At 47.5% G+C, this 22446-nt stretch overlaps 1 protein-coding gene across 1 annotated transcript in view; it reads right to left on the reverse strand.

Moving 5' to 3' along the window:
* The window catches only part of Dnase1l3 (deoxyribonuclease 1 like 3), a 25539-nt gene extending 4602 nt beyond the window's left edge, over window positions 1–20937 (reverse strand). Inside the window, exons 1-7 of the mRNA XM_029468710.1 lie at window positions 20826–20937; window positions 20547–20725; window positions 14046–14134; window positions 10665–10754; window positions 9628–9740; window positions 5473–5585; window positions 2396–2553 (exon numbers count right to left, since the gene is read on the reverse strand). Of these exons, the coding sequence (XP_029324570.1) occupies window positions 2396–2553; window positions 5473–5585; window positions 9628–9740; window positions 10665–10754; window positions 14046–14134; window positions 20547–20702 (719 nt within the window). The 5' untranslated portion in view covers window positions 20703–20725; window positions 20826–20937. The remainder of the gene's footprint in view (window positions 1–2395; window positions 2554–5472; window positions 5586–9627; window positions 9741–10664; window positions 10755–14045; window positions 14135–20546; window positions 20726–20825) is intronic.
* Between the last annotated feature and the right edge of the window lie 1509 nt (window positions 20938–22446).

Raw genomic sequence — 22446 nt, forward strand, 5'->3', positions numbered from 1 at the left:
AAAAAAAAAAAGAAAATAAATAAATGAAAAAGAAAAGAAAAGTAGCCGAGCAAGCTAGAGGGATCAGGCCAGTCAGCAGCTCCATCATGGTCTCTGCTTCACTTTCTGCTTCAAGGTCCTGTCTTGGTTTCCCTTGATAATAGACTATAACCAGTAAGCTAAACTATACAAGACAAATTCAGTACAAACCCTAACTCAAGAAAATGAGTTAGACATATCTCTGACATCCAGGTACATGAACCTACATACTCACTTGCATTCACCAGCACTTGCACGCATGTGCACACACACACACACGTTTAAAATTAAAAAACAAAAAACAAGTAAGTGGCCTCTAGCATTTGTCAAGGGAGGTGACGGTCTATGTGGTCTTAGTGCCCTGCCTGATTTGTGGAAAGTGCAACAAACTGCCCTTGCATGGCTCTGCCCTGAGCTTTTCTAATTCCCAGTGATGGCTTGGTCTCTGGGTTTGAGCTGCCGGGGTTCCCATAGCTGGAGTGGCTGAGTCAGCCCAGCTGGTGCCATTTCCCCAGCTCAGCTGCAGACGCTTGAGAATGGGAAGAGAGGCCTGGGAGCTGGGGATGCCGTAACTTCTCACTCTGGGCTTCACTTTTGAAGGCTGGAACAGTAAGAGCCAACAAGGAAACTGCGGCCTCAAAAAGCCCCAAGAGGAACAAAGGTGGCCAAGAGATGGGTATAAAGTCCAGACCTCAGACCTGAGAAGGAAGCGTTGCTGTGCTCCCTTCTCAGCAGGCTGAGCGATGGGAACAGCAGGCACCCTGGTATTCAGGTTCCCCCATTGGTTGTCTGTGGTTTCTGCTGTGGATGGTCACTGACATTCACACACTTCAGACACTCCAACGTTCCCCCTGACTTGAAGAACAGAGCTGACAGTGCTTGAAAAATCCCAGGGTAAGTTGCAGTGCACATGATTGTCATTATTTAAACACATGCATCTACGTTTCTGTGTAGTAATAGTTTAAAAACTATTCAAGTCAGGCATGGTGACACATGCTGAATCCCAGCACTTGGGAGGCTGAGGATGAAGGACCAAGAGTTCAAGATCATCCTGGGCCAAAGAGTGAGTCTGGAGCCAGCCTGGACTACATGACAAAATCCTGTCTTGGAACAGAAAGTAGAAATACCATTGCATTAAATACTCTCATTTTAAGTTTGAAAGTTATTTCCTTATTGGGGATCGAGCTGTTGCAAGCATATGAGACCAGAAAACAGCCTTGTGCAAGTGGATTTCCCCCTCCCTGTTCAGGGAATCAAACTCAGTTCTTCATGCTTGTGCAGCGAGTGCTCTACCTGCCGAGCCTCCTCGCTGCCTCTTACTTTGATTTTTCAAGTAGTACCTGAGGGTATAAACGTTGGCTCAAGATATACAGGTGGGCTGCACACTTCAGCAGTGTTTATAGCAGCAAAGCCCTGGTAACAGCTGCATGGCCAGTGATGGCAGTGGGATGACTTACTGCAGTCTATGTTTGGGATAAAATTGGTGACAGCACAGGAATTGCCTGTGGCCATAGATTCCTGAATGTTCCAGGTATCAACAAGAACACACAAATGTATTTAGCACTGGTCATAGGACAGGTATTGCATTTTACATGTGTTATTTCATTTAATTCTCATTATATCCCCACAACTGAATTACTTTCAATGTTAACAACTTTAATTTACAAGTGAGAGAACCAACACAAAGTATGAGTCTCTTAGTCACAACACTTGAAGTGGTGGAGTTGTGACTTGAACTCGGGCCCTTCTGACATCAGTGTTGGCCACGGCCAAGTTTTTCTACAACCACATAATGAAATACTGCATAAGAAGCCAGAGGGCCCTTGTATAGGGCTAGCCTCCAAGCCAAGCAGCCACCACCTTGGACAGTCACCTGTGTCGGTGTGATCATCCCAGTTGGGATTGTTGACTGTTTTACACCTCCACAAAGAAGGCTGAGAAGGGCCACAGGACTCGTGCCTGAGGTTCCAGGCCCACTCTACCACCTGCTGTATGCAACTCATCCCCGAGTGCCTGCCCATGGCCTGGGGAAGGGATAGGGTGTGTAACCCTAGTAAGATTAAGGGACCCAGGCTTAATCTATACACTTGTGGAAAATCTGTGCTAGGTAAAGACTTCCTGGTGTGGCCACCTGGCAGGAAAGCACCCACACTCTAGTAAGTAAGCCCCGACATAGGATCTACAAGGAAACCTAACACTCTCACGTGTTCCCTGGACCAAGCTTTGGTGGAACCCTACCTTGGTTTGGTATTGGGACTGTAGGGTATGCAGTGTTTACATCTCTTCAAGGGAAGAAATTTTAGCTAACAGTTTTGAAAGGGAGCTGACTCCTTCTCGGGCTGCCCTGGGACAAATGCAGCCTTTGCAGAGGTCTCACCTGTCATAGGCACAGCTGGTACTCTTCTTGACCGTAGTGTCCTCTTGGTCCCCAATCAGCCAAACAAACTTGGGGTCCGTCCTCAAACGGATGTTCTGCCAGGCCTTCTTGGGGACATAGCTACAGCCGGCGTTGAAATCACCCATGAAGATGAAATTCTGAAAGGCATGTTTTAGACCCATTACTTGGTAAGCACTGGAAGACATTGATGCCTTCATTTTCTACCACCACCAAGGACTCCCCTTCCACTCCCAGTGAACAAACAGTTATATTTGTTTGCTTGTTTGTCTGGTTGGTTGGCTTGGTGTGGTTTGCTTTTGAAGATGGTATAGTTCTGTGTAGTCCTGTCCTAGAACTCCTTCTCTATAGACCAGACTGACTTCCAACATAGAGATCTGCCTGTCTCTGCCTCCCAAGTGCTGAGATTAAAGGCGTGCACCACAGCTGCCTGGCCACAGAGTATAAAGAAGTCTTTGTGACCTGAATTGGACCCCTTCCAATATATTTTTATATAGTATGTGTGTGAAAGCATGCACGTGCACATGTGTGTGTGTGTGTGTACACGTGTGCAGGTCAACATGCAAGAGCTGGATCTCATCTGTCCTACTCTGGGTTTCAGAGATGGAACTTGGGACATCGGGCTTACACAGCAAATTCTTTTACTTCCTGAGACATCTCCCTGACCCATCCATCCCAGTTTTAACTCCTGGCCACAGCACACTAGAATGTGACTGTATTTGGAAGTTAGATCTTTTGTTGTTTGGTTTGCTTTGAGGCAGAGTCTTGCATAACCTAGGCTGGCCTCAGTTAGCTCTGTAGCCCCAGATGGCCTTAAACCCCTGATTCTCCACAGCCATCTCTTGATCTCTATGCACTGCCACAGCCAGCTGGGGAATGGGACTTTAAAACTGTAACTAAGGTAAAACAAACAAACAAACAAAAAAGTCAGGTGGGTGGTCCCTTATACAGGAGCAGGGTGGGGATTTGATCCTGGCTTTTGGCTTTGATCCCCAGGGTGACAAACAGCCCAGAGTTGCTTCAGACACTGTCTTTGCTACACTGCTACGTTATAGCAAACTCACAAAGCTCCCATATCTTTTGCCTTTCTTTTAATTCATTCATTTTATTTTATTTGCCTTGGAGTTTTGCCTACATGTATGTCTGTGTGAGAGTGTCATGTCCCCTGGAATTGGAGTTACAGACAGTTGTGAGCCGCCATGTGGATGCTGGGAATTGAACTCAGAACGTCTGTAAAAGCAGTCAGTTCTCTTAATCCCTGAGCCATCTCTCCAGCCCTGCATCTTTGCCTCCCTTTTAAGAGAAGAGAAAACAGGTTCCAAGTGAGTCACAGTTTTGACAAGGATGCGACAGCGAGAAGAAGGAGTGGGAGAGAGGATGCTCAGCCACTGTGCTGTCTGATGCTTAGTCACCCTCTTTCTGTAGGCGGTTGTGCACAGGTTGGCAAGAACACTGGAATCCAGCTAAGATATCCCCTCCCATAAGCACTGCAGCAAATGTGAATGAATATACACCTCAGCACCCAAGAGGCAAAATGCACTTGCCTAGTGTGATGGCAGTTGCTTTGGTATCTCTCTGTGTCCTATTGTATGTTTTGAGGGCAGAAACTAAAGCCTAACGCTCAGTCCTTAGAGAGTCCTAAGGGAGGCAGTCAAAAGAGTTAACTGTCTTTCTCCACCCTATACCACCAACTGTTGGAAGTGCACCCATGACATCCTCAAAGGCCAAAGGAAGAGAATTTTAACATCCCACACTACAGAGGAAACAGCTTATTTCCTTTTTTGTGCTATTGTTTGAGATGATTGCTGACTTTCCAGTTTTCCTTAAGAACAATTTATTTTGATATCTGCAATTAGGGTTTCCCTTGAGATTAAGGTACACAGTCAAGGACAGAACATCATCTCTGACCTGCATGGAGTGACTTACAAGCTCAATTCAGCTTGGTTTGAAAGCGCCATTAGCCATGGAAGGATCAGGTTAGACTCTAACCCTTAAAGGGATCGGATGGGCAGCTCTAGGCCACCAGCCAGGAGCTTGAGCATTAGGGGTCAAAGGTCAATCTGCCCTTCTGAAGGTTCCTCGTCCAAGGTTCCTTCCTCGGGGTCTATTGATCGATAGATGCTCAATATACCCTTGCTGAGTGCATGAGATTTACCATTTGTCCTGGAACTTACAAATAAGCAATAAAATACACTCTTGGGCTTCTTGACGGTCAGTTCTGGCCAGCTGTGTCCACACTTGACTCATTTCATACCTTTAGCAGAGGAACTGAGAAGGAAGAGGGACTCTCAGCATCATATTCCGAAAGGAAAAAAAGAGGAATTTGACAGGAGAGCCATCTGAGCCCTTCCGCATTTACCAGGTGCTTCCTCAAACCCTCAGCTCAGAGCCTTCCAAATGGAGAGGTGATGGCTGCCTTGAGGAGCAGTCTCCATATTGCTTCTCCTTTTCATGATCTTGCCTCTGAAACACTCCTGACCTCTCTACCTCACAGTTCTCAGCTGTGAATTGGGACAACTTGTAGGATTGCTTATGTGTGGCAGGCTGTACACATGTGCAAGCACACATATAGGCGTGTTTGTGGGGGCCAGCCTGTAACCTGGGGGAGTGTTCCTTAGGCGCTGTTGCTCTCTCTCTCTCTCTCTCTCTCTCTCTCTCTCTCTCTCATTCTGTGTATGGGGTTGTCTATTACTTTACGGTTTCTGGGGATTGAATTCAGTCCCTAATGTTTTCAGGGCAAGTACTCTATTAACTGCACCTCTCCCCAGCCCCTGTTTAGATTGAGAAGATTAAACTCACTTGTTCTTGTGTAGTCCCAGCACACTGCCAGGGCCCCAGTGCCCAGTGCTGACCTCCATTATTCATGCAGCAGAGCATGGATTCCCAAGGCCCACTGGGACAGGCCCAAGCAGCTTTAGCAAGAAGGAATTTTAGGGCTGAAGATAAGCCTAGGATGAGGCAGTGAATCTGTGGAGGCTTGCACATACTCTGTCCCTTTACCCTCCTACTCAGTACCTGGGTGTTGCTTGATGGAAGCAAACAAGCACCAAGAGCCTCACCTCTGTCTTCCATTGGCTTTTCACATCCGTGTAGACGTCGACCAGCTCATCTATCTCTTTAACGGAGGTCTCGGGAGTTGTGTGCAAGGGGACAATCACGAAGTCCTTGACAGCTGAGGAATGGCAAATAGGAGGTGGCACAGTGAGAATTCTGGAATTCTGGTTTCTTTTTTAAAACACGGAAATATTATAAGAATATGTTTTTGTCTTAATCCGTGAGATATGGGGCTGTTTTAGTTTGACCACAGCCTCTGACTATGACTTGTCTCGTGCTCTGTGAGGGGTATGATTTTGCCAGCTGCAGATAGATTCTGATTTGGAATTCTGGGGACTTTTCAGAGGGGTATATAAAAGTTAGGTCCCCAAGAGGCGTGGTTGGTTGTTGGCTCATTGCTGATTGCTGTTAGTCACAGTTTGTTAAGTAGTTGTGTGCAAAAAAGAAACAACAAGAAGACCTTAGATATCCTGACAGTGCAGATCAAACTTGTTCCAAGGAACTCAACACCCCTAAACAGCAGGAAATAGTCTGACAACTACTTCCTGTTAAGGGCCCACTAATACTGCCTGAGAAACTGTCCCTTCTAGGAGGCACTGCTACATGTGGAGGCTGGAGACAGGCTCCAGCCAGTGGCTGGGACTTTAGGACTTAGAGCCACAAGGACACTTGCTTTCTTTAAGGACATAGAAGACTCCTCACTCCCACCTGTACTCTCTCCAGTTAAAAGGAAGCTGGTGGCACCTGCTGGCACTGTGGGTTCTCTCTTTCCTCTCCTTCTTTCTCCTTTCTTTTTAAATGTGTGTGTGTGTGTGAATCTATATGTGTGTCTCTGTGTGTGTTATCTGTGTGTGTGTCTGTGTGTGTCTCTGTGTGTGTGTATCTGTGTGTGTGACTATGTGTCTGTGTATGTGAATGAGTGTGTGTGACTGTGTGTCTGTGTGTGTATGTAGGTGTGTGACTATGTGTGTCTGTGTGTATGTGTGACAAATCACATTGAAGAGTTGGTTTTCTCCTATGTGGGTTCTGAGGATCTCACCTGCTCTTTCTTTTTCAAAATTTTTCTCTTGGTTTATTTGGAGTAATAAAAACTGTTTATGTTTTATGGCTGTGTCATTCTTTTCTAAGAGTAATAAATTCATCTGGGTGGGGTGGCACACATCTGTATTCCTAAACTTGGGAAGCTGAGACGGAAGGATCAGAAGTTTCTCAGGCAGTATTAGTGGGCCCTTAACAGGAAGTGGCTGTCAGACTATTCCCTGCTGATTAGGGGTGTTGAGTTCCTTGGAACAAGTTTGATCTGCACTGTCAGGATATCTAAGGTCTTCTTGTTGCCTCAAAAATGAAAAGGATGACTTAGATCAGACAGACAAAAGGTAACTTGGGATAGGGTCTTAGTGACTACTTTGTTTAAAGTGGCCTTCTGGGACTGTAGGTGTCCAAGGTGACTAAGGCAAGATGAATGCCCGGCATAAGTGCATTTATTTTGCTTCTGTCTCCTCTGCTACCTTAAACTTTGGCTCAGATTCTGAGTTGACATGATCACCATTTAAGGAGGCAACAAGTCTCTCATCCCCTGAGACTGAAGACAGATGTTCTCATCGTTCCAGAAACAGTGAACCCTGCAGGAAGGTCAAGCCCTGTCGGAAATCTAGGCAGAAACCCCAGGTAGCAGCAATGTCCTCAGGACACCCAAATTGCCCCCGGGGGCCAGTCACAACATTCATGTGACATTGTGACCAGGACTGCTGATCAGTGTCCAGCTCTACCTCCCCTGGCTTCTCTTCTTTGCTGTCTCTCTCTGCTTTCTGGGGGTCTTGCCAGAGTCCCCCAGGACAGGGCTCAGGACACTGCCACCTGCTTCCTGCTGTTGCCACAACGACAATTGTGCCTTTCTTGTTTCCCCACCACCGTCTCAGGTGGGACTCTTGGGGTGCTAGGTGCTAGGTGCCAGGTGGCAGACCTGATTTGTTGTGAGTCCTAGACCTGGCCCCTGACTATGGACTCTGATAATATGTTTGGCTTTTGTGCTTAAAAAAAAAAAAAAAGAAAAGAAAAATGGAGGCTGGCAAGTTTATAGTCCTTATGTAAGGAAGAATAAAAGCAAACAAACAAACAAAACAAAAAATTAGAAAGCAGATCATGGCAGCATACAGCTTTATTACTGGTACATGGGAGGTTGAGGCAAGTTCTATCTGTGAGTGTGCGGCCTCTGGTCTATATAGTGACACCCTGTCTCAAAAAACAACAACAAAGGAAAAAGGTGCTGGAGGGAGGGCTCTGCAATGAAGAGCATTACTATTCTGGCAGAGGATTGCAGTTCGTTTTCCAGCACCCATGTTGGGTGGCTCACAGCTGCCTAAACTCTGTTCCAGGGCCATTCAACATCTCTGGCCTTCTTGGGCACCCGTGTACACACACACACACATGTACAAAAGGATTGCTGCACTCACTGTCCTCAGTAGCCTCTCCTCTTTTTCTACTGAGAATTCCCACACCTCTTTCATAATCTTCTAAGTTAATTAACCCTGGGCAGAAATAGTTAGTGATGTAGTTCAGGATGTTGCAACAGTGTGGGATGGATATAGGCATACTTCCTTTAATTCTGCATATATCCATGTGCCCCATCTGTCTCCCTGCTACAGTGTGATGTCATCCTGGCAGGGGCTCTGTCAATCTTATGCTCTGACACATAGTAAGTAGTGAAAAGCATTTGGTGGTGCATGCTGCAACTTACATTTTAATGCTCAATTCTTTTTATCTATTTTCTTTCAGCGTAGAAGAGTGGGTCCAGAACCTTGTGCATGCTAGCCACGTGCCCTCTCATTGAATTATACTGGTGGCTCTTGTTATTTTGAGACAGAGTCTCACAATATAGCTTAAGCTGACTTAAAACTGGCCAATCCTTCTATCTTTGCCTCCTGGGTGCTAAAATTTCAAGTACATGCCACCATGTCTGGTGAAATCTCCACCTCATATTGAGTACAGTGGTGACTGGGAATATGGGCTTTTGGGTTGGTGGCTTGACTTACAACCCTGGCTCATCTTTAGTGACTTTCAGTCTCATTTTTGTTTTTGTTTTTCAAGACGGTTTCTTTGTATAGCCCTGGCTGTCCTGGAGCTCACTTTGTAGACCAGGCTGGCCTCAAAATCAGAAATCCGCCTGCCTCTGCCTCCCAAGTGCTGGGATTAAAGGCATGCACTACCACACCCAGCTTAGCTTTCAGTCTTTAACAGCTTGCCTGGCTACTTTCGTAGCTGGATTCTGAGCAAGTGATAAATGCCTTTAAACTCTCAGTTTCTTCCAATCCTAGTTAGGGACAATCCTCAGGAAACTGGCCATTAATCCTGGACCCATAGCCAAGTCGTTGGGGATCAGAGTGTAACTGATATGGCTTTTCTCCCTCCTGGCAATCTGTGGAGAAGGCTGCTACACTATGGAGTGAGCTGCTACACTGTAGGAAGAGGGAGACTTGGCGTTTTCCTTTGGTGGCCCCTACTTACGTCTTTTGAAAATGAAGGAGGAGTTGTATGTGACAGGGATCAAGAACTGTGATAAACCATTTCCATGGCCCTAAATACTCAAGAGCTATCAACGATCCCAGAAAGTAGTACTCAGGCTAGGAGGTCCTGCATCTCAGCATTCGGAAAAGTAAGCCTGGTCCTACCAGACCAGCTTCTTTTCTCAAGTATTAACTCTCAGCTCAGGCATCCCATAAGACAATGCATGCGTCTGAGAGCATGGCTCACACATGCTCAGGGCTGTGCCTCTCCATGGGCTGCCGGGGAGGTAACCAGGAGAAGGACTGTTATGGTTTAAATATAAAGTGTCTCACATAGTTTCACGTGTCGAACGCCTGGTCCCCATCTGGCAGCAGCATTTGGGGAGGTTGTGAAAACTTTAAAGACATGTGCTGGAAGAACTGGGTCACTAGGAAGTGACTTTGGAACCTGGTGCCTTTCTCCCACCTCTCTACCATGAGGTGAAGAAACCCTGTGGCCTATGTTCTCATTGCCATAATGTTCTGCCCCACCACAGTCCCAGAATCCATGAAGCACAGAACATGACCTGAACTCTCTGGAACATAAATAAATCTCCCTTCCTCCAAGGTATTTGGTCATGGCAACCTCAAGAGTAAGATATGGGGTCATAGTCTCACCAGTAAAGGGCGAATGGAACCAAACCACAAAGGGCTCCCTGGAAAACACGTCTGCGTCTCCATCCTGATAGTCATGGTAGTGGTATTTTTTCTTCACAGACACCAGCTTCTCCCTAGAAGAGAAAAAAAAAATGCCTTCTCACTGAGTCTTTTGGTTGTGAACATAGTTTCCTTTGACTTCAGTAGCTTCCAGAGCAGGCTCAAGTGGTGGTGGTGGTGGGTCTGGAGGCTCTTTTCTCTAAGAACAGGCAGTCAGCTCTTCACCACAGAGTTGAGGGTCTGTGTTATACCTGCTATCTGGGGCACATCAAGGGAATGTTCGTTAAACAGATTGGCAGTAGGAAGCCAGTGAGAGTCCTCTGTGCTACACTCATGTGCTGGGACAGGCCTTCCTCATAAAGGACAAAGAACTCCTTCCCCAGCAAGTCATTAGTTGTCACAGTGCTGTGGTGTCTTCTAGTTAGTGACTGGGTCGTTTTCTTATTAAGGGTTTTAGGTGATTTGCTTTGAAACAGGGTCTTGCCTCATATAGCTCAGACTGACCTTGAACTTGCTGTGTTGCTTGAAGAGCCTCCTGCCTCCACCACTGGAGTTGAGTGCTGGGACTTAAGGCCCGTGGCACCACAGTGTTAGGTAGGGATTGACCCAGGTTTGCATATGCTGGGCAAGCCCTCCATCAGCTGAGCTACAGCCCCAACACATAGTGTGACATCAGTGTGATATCAGTGTGTACAGCCCCAACACACATGTCATCAGTGTGACAGCAAAAATTCTGATTGATAATGATAAGTGCCTACAGGCCAGAATCAAATGGTTTTGTTTTATTTGAGCAGGGTCTTGGAATGTAACTCTCACTAGGCCTAACACCATGTAGACCAAGCTAGCCTCAAACTCATAAACTCTCCCTGCTTCTGCCTCCCAAGCCCTGGGATTCAAGGTATGTGCTACCATGCCTTGCCTAGAATCTATTTTTAAAGATTTTTGAAGATACACATTTGGATTCGATTCAGTCAGGTCAAGGGTCAGCTCACACTCACTTGTAGAGGAAGGCGTACTGCTCTTTGTACGTGTTTCTTCCAAGTCGAGAGCTAATCACATAGTTGTATGTTGTGCTTCTTCGCGAATTTCTAGAAAACAAAATATTATAGCGTGTTGTAAACACAAAAGACATGCCTGCGGCATCTGCCTCCACATTCCCAGGGCTGGCATAGAGCACCATGGCTTACTCTTATTTCTTGTCCTAAAAAGATGGCTACTATTTTTACCTCCCACTCCATTATTATTATTATTATTTGTTGTTGTTGTTGTTGTTGTTGACAAGGTTTCTCTGTGTAGTCCTGGCTGTCCTGGAACTCACTTTGTAGACTAGGCTTGCCCTGAACTCAGAGATCCACCTGCCTCTTCCTCTTGAGTACTAATATTAAAGGTGTGTGCCACTATTACCTGGGCCCCACTGTATGATTTAATAACACAAGGCTAGAATTTGAGGGTAGACATTTTCTTAATTTTTTAAAATTGTATTTGTTTATTTACTTTACATTCAAATATTAGCCCCCTCTCCTCCCAGTACCCTCTCATGTAGATCACCACACCCTTTCCACCTTCCCCTTCTCATTTGTGAAGGGGGATCTCCCTTCTGGGTGTTAGCCTTCCCCCACATCACTACCACCTTTCACATCAAGTTGCTACAGGACTAGGTGCATCCTAGGGCAGACAAGGCTGACTATTTCGGGGAACGGGATCCATAGGCAGGCATGCAACAGACTCAGGGATAGCCCCTGCTCCAGTTGTTGAGGGAACTTCATGAAGACCAAGCTGCTCATATGTGCAGGGGGCTTAGGTCTTGAGGCTAGACCTTTTCATTTCAAACTCCATAAGCTCTGGCCTGCTTCTGTAGGATCACAGGGGCCAGAGATGGTCCAGGCAGAGTCAGAAGTTCCTGATTTGGATTCTTTTTTTTTTTTTTTTTAAAGATTTTATTTATTATATGTAAGTACACTGTAGCTGTCTTCAGACACTCCAGAAGAGGGCGCCAGATCTCATTGAGGATGGTTGTGAGCCACCATGTGGTTGCTGGGATTTGAACTCTGGACCTTTGGAAGAGCAGTCGGGTGCTCTTACCCACTGAGCCATCTCACCAGCCCCCTGATTTGGATTCTTAAGATGGCTTAGCAGGTAAAGATGCTTTCTGCAAAGCCTAACAATTTGAGTTTAGTCTCCAGCACCCAAAGGGTGGAAGGAAAGGACTGACCCTGAAAATTGTTCTTTGACCTCTAGATGTGTATCATGGGACACACACACATGCACACCACCATTACTATAACTCCTATTTCTTGGTGAGGCCAAGTTTCTCATGTCACCTGTCCACATACCACTTCTGAGGTCTACCAGATGCCTCCTCTTCTGAAGCCCAGGACCTGCTCAAAACTTCTGGTACTGATTTCCAACAATCAACTATTTATTCCTGGGGTCCAGAGCTTCACCACGCAGGGAGGGAGGGGGCAGCAGACTATCTCTGGCCTGGACAGGAAACCTGGCCCTCTGTGAATGTATCTAATATGCTGACAACCAGACAGCCTTACACTGTTTCCCTCCATCGACCCCCCAAAGGATCTAGGGCCTAATTGCTATCTGGCTGTCTTGTGGTCAGTTGGAAAAGACAGAGGGGCTGATTCAGGGACCAACTTAAATTTTACAGAAATTTCTTGGGTTTCAAATGTGTGCTCTAAACCAGACCCAACCATGGGAGGCCAGGAGTGAGGATGGCAGACCTCGCTAGGCATTCAGTTTGGAAGGCTGGCCCTCCACTAGCTCTAGCCTGCTAGGTTTTAAGGCAGCATATTGCTTTAGAACTGCACTGTGAGGTGGCTTGGACCCTTTCCCACTTTACAGAGGACAAAGAGATGTGCTGGCAGCTGCAGAGCTGGCTCACATGTACAACATGTCTTAGCATCCATTCATCTAACTGGGAGATCAGTGGGGTGGGGTTATTTTCTCCTTAGAGTGCTCATCCCAGTCTAGGCAGGTTGGGTGTGAGGGTGTTGAAACCTCTCACTTCCAGACTGGCTCCAGGCTGACTGTGGGGAGAAATCTGGAGTCTATCCTCTTGGCCCCTACACTCCTAAAAACTTCCCTGAAGGCTGAAGTGGCTAAGCCAGGATCCAGGTCTAAATGTAGATGAGATGAGCAGACCTCTTCCCATGGCATGCTGTCTCGGCACAGACCCTAAAGCAACAGGCCAACTGACTACGTGAAGCCTCCAAAACAGTGAGCAAAAACTTTCCTTTATTTTTTTTTAAGATGTCTTTCTCAGGTATTTTATCACAGTAATGAAAAGCTAATGAACATGGTAGTTTGTGGATCATTCAGAAGGAATATAAATCATCAATATTAACTGGTGTCATTTAAAACTATTGGAAGAGACTGCCTTTTGTTTCCATTGCTTGTTCCCTCCCCTCCCACTCTCTCCCTTGAAACAGGGTATTTTTGTGTAGCCCTGGCTGTCCTAAAACTTGCTCTATAGACCAGGCTGATCTTCAAATTCAGAGATCTGCCTGCCTCTGCCTCTTGAATGCTGGGATTAAAGATGTAAGCCACCACCACCATCACGACGGTTTTTTTTTTTTAAATGTGTAGCTCAGGCTGACTTCAAATTTATGATCCTCCTGCCTCTGCCTCCTTCAGTAAATCCTACTGATGTATACTACCACAACGAGCTTTACTGAGGGTAAAACACTCAAATCATACAGAAGTATTGAAACAACAAATGGTCTCCTATTCCTTCACTGACCTAGTTCCATGGTGGAGTCTCAGTCTTTTTTTTTTTTTTCTCCAGACAAGGGTTTCTCTGTATAGCCCTGGCTGTCCTGAAACTCACTTTGTAGACCAGGCTGGCCTCGAACTCAGAAATTCGCCTGCCTCTGCCTCCCGAGTGCTGGGATTAAAGGTGTGTGCCACCACGCCCACCTAGTCTCAGCCCAGATGTAAGCATTAATAGTTGTTAACTCATTCTTCCAAGGCTTTCTCCCGTGATCATCCAGACATACCCCTCCCTGCAGTATTCATGTGAAAGTAACCCGGTGACCTGAACTCACTGTTTCTGATACATTGTAGCCATTTTCCCATGCTGACCATTTCCTCTACCTTCTGGTTTCACTTGGCAGCAAGATTTCTTAGCTCAGTCTCTTACCTACTCCTTTCACTTTCTGTCCCATTTCTTCCTTTTTTTCCTCCAGTTTTTACTCTGTCATATTAAAACCAGCCAGGCGAAAGCTCACCATGGGAGCCTACTCAGCCCTGGCCACGCTGCCCGGTGGTTAGAGTAAATGCCAGCCATTGCACGGGTTTCTGTTCCCCTACCACATGTCAGGCACTCTTGCACTTTACAATGTCTGAAGGCCCATCCCTCTCCCCTTTACCCATTCAGCTTCTCCATCAGCATGGGACAGATGTTGTTGTTGCTGTCCTTGATTTCCATCAACAGTATAAGGTCACAGCGTTTGATGATCTGCAGAGAGAATTCTCAGGGTTTGAGGCTGTTTACTGTAAATAGCCAAACCTTTCACCAGACACTTGCTGTGAGAGGGCTAAGCTCAGAGCCAGGCTGACTCCATGACAGGCTGCAAACCGACAGTTAGGGAGACTAGGCCTGAGTTTCTGTTTCCCAGAAACGAGAACCTGGATCCAGGAACCAGGGATCAGCCAACCACAGCCGTAAGCGACCAATCCAAGGACACCATGTCTTCTGGCCTGAAGTAAGGATAGGTATCTAGAATGAATAAGGAAGCCCTCAGGGAGGTCTCCAGAGCCTGACCAATTATAGAATGAGTCAGACTCCTAGAGCTAGAGCTAACCAATCAAGGTAAAAGGGCACATACTCCTCCCTGGAATTCCCATAACTGACCATAAAAAGCTGCGTCTGCGAGCCCACTAAGTGTCCCCATTCCCAAACGGGGAGAACCCTGCATGCAGGAAATTCATTGGAATAAACGCTCTTTGCTATTGCATACTATTTGAGTTTAGGTATCATTTGGGCTCCAGGCACCATAGTCAGGTGATTGCTAGCATGGCTTAATCTCTTCCTGAACTAAAAGGGCTTCCCGAGAGCAGAGCCTTCAGTGTGGTTATATCCCTTCATGTTTTGTTGATGTTTGCTATTGTTTTGAGATGCTGTCTTGTTATTTAGGCTGTTATTTGGTTCCAAACTCTAGGGCTGAAGGGATCCTCCTGCCTCACACCTTAGTAGCTAGGATTGCAGGGCACATTGTGTGCCCAGTGGTTTGGTTGTTGCTCTCCTTTGCTTTATTTTTTTTGTCCATTTTTAATTTTTTTAATTAGTTTGTTTATTTGAGACAGTCTCAGGCTGGCCTAAAACTTGAAGATCTGCCTGCCTCTTCCTCCAGAGTGCTGGGATTAAGGGTGTGCACCGCCAAACCAGGCTGGTATTTCTATTTTAAAGATGAGGAGACTGAAGATCGGACAAGGTTAAGTACATTACCCCGTCCTGCAGCCAGAGCATATCCACAGCGGCATCTGAATCTAAGCAACGGAGTCCAGAGCCCTAGCCATGACCCTCTCGCACATCTAAGTTTGGGTCAGCTTCTGTGGTTATAGCAGTGGCGATAGCAGTAAGTACCTGCTGTGTCTTTAATGAGGAAAGGGTCTGGGCTGGCTTTTGCAGACATCAAAAGGCCTAATTACAGTGATAACAAATCTAAAAGCTAACATTTATTGTGAACCTACTTCACAAGAACACTAAGAGAGGGTTATGATGTTAGCCCATTAAGTCTAGATGGTAACTGTTAGCATTTTGTCTAAGCTCTACCCCACAGTTACCTGGCAACAGCCAGGTAGGCCTGACACACTATAAAAGGGACTGCTTGCCCCCTCCTCGCTCTCTTGCTCTCTTTCTCTCTTGCTCTCTCTTTCTCTTGCCCTTCCCTTTTCTGCCTCCCCATTCTCTTCTATCTCTCTCCACATGCTCATGACCATGACTGGCTCCTCCTCCTCCTCTCCTCCTCCTCCTCCTCCTCTTCCTTCTTCTTCTTCTTCTTCTTCTCTCTCTCTCTCTCTCTCTCTCTCTCTTTCTCTCTCCCTTTCTCTGCCTCTATTAACATCTTAACTTCTCTCCCCATGCCCTGAATAAACTCTATTCTATGCTATACTGTCCTGTGGCTCCTCCCTCAGTGGGGAGGGATGCTTTGATATGGGCCCACCAAGGCACTCCCTTCTCCCCATACCTAACTACACCTCCATAGAACATATCCCCCCTCTCTTTAACTTTTAATAAACACAATAGTAACTAAACTCGGAGTAGTTACATAATTTTCCTGAAGTCAAACAGCCAGTACAACTGGGAGAGCCAGGATTCCCGAGCATCTCCAGTCACAACTGCAGCAGGGTGGAATTCAGGTTCCCAAAGACCCAAAGACCAGGGACGCAGCCTTTAGAGAACTGAAGACTGACAACCGGCTGCTTGGGGAAGCTGGGATTCTAGTTTAAACCCACAGCATTGGCCACACGGGACTCACTAGCAGCCTTGTGCTCAAGCTAGCCTGCTGGTTAGTTATTGGAAACTACCACACCTTTCTAGAAATGACTGTAAAATGTACACTTTCAGTGTGTGTAATGGCACACACCTGTAATCCCAGCACTGAGACAGAGGCAAGCGGATCTGTGTGAATCTGAGGCCACCCTCATAGTGGCATAGTCTGAGCCCAGGGCTACCTAGTGAGGCCCTGCCTCAACACACAGAGACAAACAAGTGTACACACTGATTCGGTTTTTCCACTGATGCTTCACAATGATACAATAGATGGAGTGAGAGTTTGGGGAAGCACCAGGCATGCAGGTGGCCAGAAGTAGATTATTGTTTCTAAGGCCCAGTGGCTGAGTACCAGAACTCTCAACTTCTTGCTTAATATTACCACATAGACGTGTGTGTGTGTGTGTGTGTGTGTATGTGTGTGTGTGTAGGGGGTTGAGTATCTGTGCTTGTGGCTCTACATATACCTATATATGTGAGGACGTGTGGGGACCAGAGGTCAACCTCAGGAGCCTTCCATCATGTTTTCGGAGACAAGGTCTCTCCTTAGACCATTAGGCTAGTGAACACACAATGAGCTCCAGCAATCCTGTTGTCTCTGCCTCTTCAGCGCTGGGGCTGGAAGCATGCACCATCACACCTGGCCTGCTCACTTGGGCCCTGGGGAACCAAAGTCAGCTCCTCGTGCTGGGTCAGCAAACAGCTTACTGACTAAACATCTGCCCGGCCTTATCTTTCTTTATCACCGAGGAAGTCAATGTGTTGAGTGGTAAAGGAACTTCGCAGGTTTTCATAACTAGTTGGGAAGAGCCAGGCACAATGCTGACTACACAAGCTAGGACGTCCTTCCCGCTCTTCTACGCTAGACAGACCACATGGGGGCAAAGTTGTCCATATTTGGTCATCACTGTGCTCTTCGCTGGCGTGGTTAGAGCATGAGGAGGTTGCCTTACTCATCTTGTTTTTGCCCGATCTAACCATCTGTAGTTGATGGATACTGAGCCCAGCTTAGGTGAGTGTCCTGTGCTCTTCAGTCTGCATCTGTCACGCCATCTCCGAAGGGAGAGCCTGTGCCAAGGCACTGGGCTTGCGTGGGGGAGGTTGGTCACCCTTCCCAAGCCTTATGGTACGTGATAATGATTGTTTTCTGAAGTGCTAACTACTGAGTTCTTAACCGGTAGACTCAGAGTTCAGCCTTGCAATCATCCTGTTTTTAAGCCCATTCTACAGATGGGATAGCTGGAGCTCAAGGAATAAGCCACCCAATGCGGTGAAGCTCGTAAGTGGTAGGGAGGTGGATTGAACTCCGCTTCTCCCCCCTGATGTTATGCTGGTCCCTGCTTAAAGATATCAGATAGAGCTTCTCTTTACCCAAGACCTCTCTAGACCTCTCCAGACTGTCCCCTCCCCCTCCCTCAGTGCATACATGACACCCTTATCTGGATTCCATCCATACTAGCCATGCAAGTCCTCCACAAACTCTTGCCCTTAGAGGTTTTGACAGCATAGCAGTTGGCACAACTGCCTTCCAGGTTGTGGTAACCTTCTGTGAAGGCAGGAATTTGGCATTGGCCAAATCTTAAAGGATCCAGAGCTTGGTTCTGAAAGGGCTGCCTGGGTGTCTCTTCCCGAGTAGTAGGAACCGGAAACATGGCTTTTTCCTGGGACCATGCTCTTTTAAGAATCCGGACAACAAGATCTTGCAGATACTTGTCTGAGGAAAACTTCCCAGAGATAAAGCAAGGAAATCAGAAACCAGTATCAGCTGGAGATGCAGGGTTCAGAAATTCTTGGTAAGCAAGCAACGGGACGTCAACAGGAAATCTGGCTGTGCTCTTGGGAAGGGAACCTGAGCCCATGGCTTACACTTACTCTATGCCAGTGAGTCAGTCATTCCAGAGAGGGTCCTGGCCTCTGGCATGCTGATCTCCTTGGCTGTTGAGTGTGGTGGCCAGGAAGGGGATCTGAAGTTTAGACCCCTCACTACTCACATTCTCTTGCTGTTCAGGTCACCAATGCTCACTGAACCATAGAGGAAGCAGCTGTACAGAGGGCTCTGTGCAGAGGACTACAGAGCAGATGGGACTCAGCTCAGTTGGTAGAATTCTTGCCTGCTGCACACCAGTCTCCAACATAAACCAGGTGATAGCACATGCCTCTAATCGCAGCTCTCAGGAGGTAAAGCCAGAAGGATCCGAACTCCAAGTCACCTTTGCTTACATAGAGAGTTGGACCAGCGTAGGCTTCATAAGAAATACTGATAATAGTCTTCTAAGTCTCACTTCTTGTTTTACTTCTTTTTTTATTTTTTGTTTTGTTTTGGGTTGTTTTCAGGGGAGGGTTTTTTTTGTTGTTTTGTTTTTTCTTCCAGACAGGCTCTACATAGCCCTGGCTGTTGTGGAACTTGCTCTGTAGACCAGGCTGACCTGAACTCACAGAAATCTACCTGCCTCTGCCTTCCAAGTTCGGGGAGGCTGGAAGTGAAGGCGTGTGCCACCACTGCCCTGCCTAAACCCTAACTTGTAGCGTCACATAACGCCCTTCTCGTGGCACACCTACATCACTAACCTGAATGCTCTGCTACAGAGAATGTTGCTTGCATTCTTTGGGCGGCAAATGTGTCTTTCTCCTTGATCCTCACAAGCACTAAGGATTCTGATTGAGCACCAGGTGTTTGGAGTCAACTGCCACTGTTCTGTTAGATGGCTCTGAGAGTTTAGGGAGATTGGCTTTATGAGGATAGGATGAAGTTTTGACAAAAGCTTTAAGAAGACCTGTGGGACTCAGCTCTCGGAAGAAGCTGTGTGGAGAACCGGAACCACCAGAGAACAAAACACAGCCCCCAAGAGGGTAGCAACACTTCCAGGGTTGAATAAGTCAGGAATGTAGATAGACACATGGTCCCTGGGCCACGTGTGAAGACACTGGGAAATAGTTTCCTTGCGTGTTAGATTTCTCCATTAAGCTGTGGTGTCAAAGTTCCCATTGGCTTAGCACAGCTGTCCTGCTAAAAACACAATCAGAGTTGCTTAGCTATCACCTAAAGGGCATTGTCACCTGGGGCCCAGGACTATCTTGGCAGGAGCTCAGCAGATCTTCTGCCTGTATCCTCTACCGGACAGTAGCACGGCAGTGGCCTCGGCTGGGCTCAGCTTGCCTAAGGTGGGTTTCACTGACTAGCACTACCGGCCACGCCACTTTACGTGAAGTATCAGGAAAAGAGGGGACCTTGAGCTCCCTCAGCTGAGAGATGGGGTCTGAACCCAGGGCTGCTGGCACTTTCACCACAACACTGGGACCTTTGGTGCTGTTGCTGCTACTGGTAGAGGTGGTGGTGCTGGTGTGTGTGTCATGTTGTGCTAAGATAGGGTCTTGTGTAGACCAGGCTGACCTTTAATCTTCTCTACAGCCAACAATGACCTTGAACTTTGGACCCTCTTACCTGTACCTCCCCAGTATTGAGATTGCAGGTGTTGGATGCCATGCCTGGTTTGTGCAGGGCTGAGGATAGAACTCTGGACTTCACAAAAAGCAAACATCCTACCACAGGAAGCAAACCCCAGTTCCACTCTGGTTTGTTTGTTCCTGAGTGCCTGCCACCCCACAGAGTCCCAGGATCAAAAACCATGGAACAGAGAGCCAGTTGGCTCCAGAAAACTATAAGCAGCTTTCCCAGACAGGTCATATTGCCCAAGGACAGAAATATCCATAAAGGGAGACAGAGCAGAACTAAGAGTTGGGGAATCAATGGGGGAGAGGGATAAAGGGATTAAAGGATGAAAGGAGAGAGACAGGGAGGGAAGAAGGAAGAAGGGAGAAAGAGAGAGAGCCAGAGGGAGGGGAGGAGGGAGGGAGAGAGTGCCAGGAGGGAGCTCCCCTGCTTCACCAAGATTATGAAGAGGAGGCAGGCAGGGCTGCCCCAGCCCCCTCACCACCAGCCCCGAGCTCCCCAGCACCTCGTAGCCCTTCTGAGTTCAAACTCTTTAACAGCCCTTGCTTGGAAAGTTGACAAATGAGACTATGCATTTACAGTGACTGACACAGACATTCAGTATGTTCAATTAAAACCGTCAGAACAGCAGCCAGTACCCGGAACTGACTGCCAGCCAGACTCTGGCAAGAGCATCACATTTACCTGCTCAAGCAAACTTGCAACACCCCCGAGGGAAGCACAGACCCACCCAGTCTGAAGATGGAAGGAACAGAGCATACCCAGAGCGGAGTGATGATGGTAATGGTAGTGATGGTGCTACAGCCACCTAGTAAGCCAGCAACCCGTCCTTACCTCCCCCTCACCCCCAGGGCAACTTCAGACACCTGAAGTCCACAGCTGGGAGAAGGTGCGAGTGGTGTCCAGGACAGGAACATGACTCACCTTCACAATGATATCCATGGCTTCATGGTTTTCCTTCTTGCTCGCTCCAAAGGACCTCACATTGAAGGAGCAGAGCCTTAGGGCCAGGGTGTCTTGGAGGGCAAGGATGAAGAGCAGCAGGGAGGCCAGGCGTGGGGAAGCTGGGTGCAGGGACATCTTTGCACTCCTGGGACTTCAGGCTGGATGAAGACAGTGCCTGGCTCACTGACTTATAAAGCAGGCTGGTAACAGGAATTACTGGATCCCTCTAGGTCACTTTCACTTCTCTGAGGAACTCACCATCACGCGTTTCAATCCCCAAGGAAATGAAGATAATGGGTTAGCCATTAGAGAGTCCTCTGGTTTTCTTGTCCTCATGAGGAAAACGTCATGCTGCATTTACAAACCAGCCTCCTTAAAAGCCACTCATAATCTCAGTGGGCAGGGGTGGGGTGGGGTTAGCTCTGATCTCTAGGCATGTCTCCTGTGGTAGCCATGGGCCTTTCCCTGAGAGTTGATGAGCTTGGCAATGTTCACACAGAAGGAACTGGACTGGTGGAGCCACCTGCTGGGGGACAAAGATCTGGTGAACAATCACCACTGGGCACATCTATGCAGTGTCTCCTTAGCAGTCTCTGTGGGTGCATAAGGTCAGGTTTAGTTTGAATTCAGTGAAGCAAGGATACCTTGGAATCTGAGGAAGGTGAGGTGGAGATCCCAGGAGCAAAAGCGTCACAGGCTGAGGCCTTCAGAGGCAGCAGAGATAAAGAGCCAGCAGGAAAGGCCCAGGGTGGGCAGGGCTGGGTCGTGTGACCCAAACAGGTGTTTCCAGTGTCTGACGCAGCTGTGCGAAGCAATGTGTGAGCAGCCAGACAGCAATCCTGCGACGTGCACACACTACTGTGTCATCACATCTCATCAGCAACTTCAGGCTTGCGGTGAGGAGCACAAGCTAACATTGTGTAATTCTAGCCAAACTCATGTGTGTAAACCAAAGCACCAGGGATGGGGTGGTGGAGCCGCACCCACGTTCCAGATCCTACAAAGCTGATTGACTAATACAACCACTCTGACTGAAGACTCAAATTATCCTGCAGCCATCTTCAGTGCCCTTTAAAGGCCACCCATTGCCAACACCTGTGCTTGACCTAACATCCTGTGACAGTCAGGTAAACTCCTGTTGGAATACATGGGCAGAACCCTAGCTCCCTCTAACCCGGAATCCAAGAGTGTCATCAGGTGGTAACTAAGGCCAATGACATGGTGTTCTGCTTTGCTGAAGCCACCTACCTGGTATTCCCACCAATGCCTTCTTTTGTTTTGTTCCTATAAAAACATCCTGAAACTGGGGGCTGTAGAGATGGCTCAGAGCTTAAGAGCACCAAATGATCTTTCAGAGGGTGCCAGTTCAACTCCCAGCACCCATATGGCCATTCATCATGGTCTGGAACTCCACTTCAAGGGGTTCTGATCCCCTCTTCTGGCCTCTACAGACACCAGGCATGTACAGGGTGCACAGACACCCATGCAGACAAAACACCCATTCGCATAAACTGTGAGGAGCCGCCCTCACATTCGCCATTACAAGATGGCGCTGACACCCGTGTTCTATGTAGTAAACAAGCAAGCTGCGCATGTGCCGGGGTAGTTTTCCACTCCATGTGCTCTGCCTTCCCCGTGACGACAACTCCGGTCGATGGGCTGCAGCCAATCAGGGAGCGACACGTCCGAGGTGGAGGACAATCCTCCATAAAAGGGACGGGGCTTCGCCATTTTCCCTTTCTTCTCCACTGGCTCCTGAAGAAGTAAGCAATAAAGCTTTTGCCGCAGAAGATTCCGGTTGTCCTGAACGTGTTCTTGCCGGTGGGGACGAAAGCTTGGGATAATAAACAAGCAAACAGAACCCCGAAATGTTATCTTG

Source organism: Mus caroli, chromosome 14, assembly GCF_900094665.2.
Source record: "Mus caroli chromosome 14, CAROLI_EIJ_v1.1, whole genome shotgun sequence".
Lineage (NCBI taxonomy): Eukaryota > Metazoa > Chordata > Mammalia > Rodentia > Muridae > Mus > Mus caroli.